Source organism: Lactuca serriola, chromosome 2 (assembly GCF_051521515.1).
Source record: "Lactuca serriola cultivar US96UC23 chromosome 2, Lser_US96UC23_V15, whole genome shotgun sequence".
Taxonomy (NCBI): domain Eukaryota; kingdom Viridiplantae; phylum Streptophyta; class Magnoliopsida; order Asterales; family Asteraceae; genus Lactuca; species Lactuca serriola.
Window position 1 is genome coordinate 166,421,424 of NC_136409.1, and position 3,150 is coordinate 166,424,573.

The 3,150-nt window shown below is 35.6% G+C and overlaps 1 protein-coding gene across 1 annotated transcript; it reads right to left on the bottom strand.

Annotated features, from left to right (window-relative positions):
• Positions 1-550: 550 nt before the first annotated feature.
• On the bottom strand, positions 551-2,574 carry LOC145087305 (thaumatin-like protein 1b). The gene is made up of 2 exons (XM_079025241.1): positions 1,790-2,574; positions 551-864 (listed from the first exon to the last, which is right to left on the bottom strand). Exons 1-2 carry the CDS (start codon positions 2,569-2,571, stop codon positions 702-704), a joined length of 945 nt encoding a protein of 314 aa, XP_078881367.1. The 5' UTR covers positions 2,572-2,574; the 3' UTR covers positions 551-701.
• Positions 2,575-3,150: the final 576 nt, after the last annotated feature.

Sequence of the window (3,150 nt, forward strand, 5' to 3'; positions counted from 1 at the left end):
CTTGCTATAATTAAGCTATAATTAATGGCCTAATTTAATCCACCGAGCGCCGGTTAACATTCTACCCTATTCAACTATATATGGTGATTGCTCATAGTATATACATTACACAGTATATTTTTTCTTTATTTCACTCATTTCCTTATTTTTTTAATTACGACTTCCGTTTCATAACAGAAGTCATCTATGGAAGCAATTTTTCTAGCTTCGGGTGAGTTGAAAACACGACTACTTATATCTTATTTTTTTTGTATGAGTTTTGTTGTTGTTGTCATTGTCATTGGAATTTGAAAACAAACAAATCAAATTACTTAGGTTTGTAAAAATTAGAATTTATTCTTTATGATTTCCGCATAAGATTTACAAATCGTGCAGAATAAATATATCAATTTAGGATTTTGAGCAAAAAGTCATCCATGGTAGTCATGTATGAGCCAATATTGGATGTCCATGAAAAACCTTAGTTGCCCGCATGTTTTTGAGGAATTGACGTATACCATTCTCTTTTGAACGATTACTCTGCGATTTAATTAATAAAGATATAAAAACATGTAATCGTAAGTCACGCAATATTTCTTATTAGTCTAATAACTCTTAAAAATCCTATCAAAACTAAAAACTTTACAGTTAGCAACATACATTAAAAAATCAAAACCTATTCTACTGCTCTAAGCCTCTATAAACGGCTTGCGTGAAATAAATTAGCCGAGGAGTAGAAAGATGAAACAACGAGGGCATTTTAGTGAAATCATCGTCAATAATAAGACGGCAATAACCATAACGGAGTGACCGCCTAAAGCTTCAGCCAATGAGCTTCCTCCGCTGCTGTCTGCCGGTGGCTGGCCGGCTCCGGTTGTTTTGCGGCTGCACGCAAATTAATACAATTGAGAAAATCGAAAAAAGCATTAAAAATATTAAATAAATAAAATTAAACTACACGGTTGCGTGGGCGGCATTAAATTGTTTGTTTAGTCGGCAAAATCCAAATCACCGACTCTCGACTCTCGACCCACATGTACCTAATATTTATTTACTACATAATATTATGTATGCTCAATAAAAAAGAGTAGTGTTTGACATATTATTGAAAATGTTTCAAAGTTAAAACTAAAAATTAATATTCATAACAATTACTAACGACTAAATTAGTAAATATAATAACAAACTTATTGGACCTTAAAATTTAAGCACAATAAGTATTAAATTCTCAAGACCGAATCTATTAAAACTAACTAAAAATTACACAACCATTTATTTAACAATATTAGCTCAAATTTGTTGACCTAATAATCAGAAAGACACTAATTTGATGGGAAAAAAACCCTAAGTTATTATGAAAGAAACATATATGTTCATGTTTAAGTATTTTCAATTCATTATATAAAGATCTCCAATTTAAAATTCATGTCGATACCTTTAATTTAATGAATTACTAGCTGTGCATTGACCAAGGGATCGCATCCAGCAATCCGAAACATGACATGTATTATTATCACAAAAAACATGGATATAAACGAGAAAAACATTTTCTTCTGTCAAAAGGGAAAGGGGGTAAAATGAATTTTGTGTAATAAATAGGGGTTAAATGTAAGTTTTACAAAAGAAAAGGGGGTAAAAGGATTAATTTATTATTATATTTTATTTTGCCTACAAAAATTAAACCTCTGATCGCATCGTAATTTGAATAACAGAAAACGACATGAAACTGACGAAATGACTATTCTGAACTAAAAACAAAACACATTTTGTGACCTTAGCAAGAAAGAAAAGGATAGATTAGTAAATATACCTGTTCGCCGGCGTAGGGCAGAAAGTGATGACATAGTTGGCGGAGGAACAGGTAAACGTGCTCGATCCGTCGTCGTATGCATAACTGTAAGCCGTCGGACATGCGGTTTTGAAATACTCCGAATACGACGTCGGACTGCATGTCTGTGGGGTCGAGTAGGCCCCACTACAGCAGTACATAGGGTCTCCAAATGCCTCACAGGCGCTTTTACAGGCGACGGATTCATCACTACCACCGGTGGCCGTCAACCGCAATGCCGACGGGCAGTTCTTATTCAAGTCCACCATACAGCCGGTGACATTACAGTTTCCGCCGGTCCCACCTTGTGGTACCACCATCATGGGGAGGTTGTACCCGTCGACAAGGCTGACATCGTAAAAGTCCATCCCGTTTGCTCCGTTAAGTGTGAATTCAGCCAAGGTGGTTGGAGGGGCGGCGCCACTACCGGTGCATTCAATTGTTCCGGATCCGCAGTCGCCTGTGACGCAGGAGAATCTGCCGGTGGAATCAGTGGAGCAAAGGGTGCGACCCCACATCCGTCCAGACCAACCGGGAGGGACCTCGACGGAATTTGACTGGCTGGGTTGAAGAGGGAAGCCGGTGGTGGGTAGTGGAGCAGTGCCGGCGCCGGAGAGAAGACCGGCCCAAACGGGATAGTTGCATTGATTTGTGAGTGTAAATGTCGATGATGTAATGGAATTAAACGAAGATATGAAAGACAGAGTGAGAATAGCCATTGAGAATTGAAGTTTCGCCATTGTTAAGTGTCTACAGGGGATCATTCTATTACAGTTTGAACTTTGATCCACATGGTGTTATTTATAAGGGTAAATTATCAATTAGCCCCCCCATATCAGGAAAAAGTCAAAACTAGCCCTTAATAATATGAAAATTATCGAAGAAACTGTATATGGTTCTATCCATCTCTTTAAAGTTGGAAAGTTCTCCTCCCATATATGATATATCCATTTTCATTGGGGGAAAATGTCTTTTCGACAATGACTCAAGTTCAATATTCCAACATCTTTTATCTTTTTGATCCTACTGTATATGTCATTGATGATTACCAATGGAAGGGACAAATATAAGGTATAACAACTAATTATTTTTCATTAAAGACATATATTCTGTATTCATGTAAAGTCTATATCTTAATAAAGATAAGACTATTTGAGTATGATTTTAATGGTTAATGTTTTATCCCTTAAATGTCGGAATGACAGTCATAGACTATAAATTTACCATATATATGCAAGCTATATAATTAAAGTATAACAACTAATTATTTTTTATTAAAGACATATATATATTCTATTTTGATATAAAGTTTATATCTTAATAAAGATAAGACTATTAGAATA

What these genes read in the sequence shown, in the direction of transcription:
- LOC145087305 (XM_079025241.1), bottom strand. Translation starts at nt 2,571, where the DNA reads ATGATCCCCTGTAGACACTTAACAATGGCGAAACTTCAATTCTCAATG. An exon ending in TGCCCTACGCCGGCGAACAG is followed by an intron (nt 865 to 1,789) that starts GTATATTTACTA and finishes ATTTGCGTGCAG; the next exon opens with CCGCAAAACAACCGGAGCCG.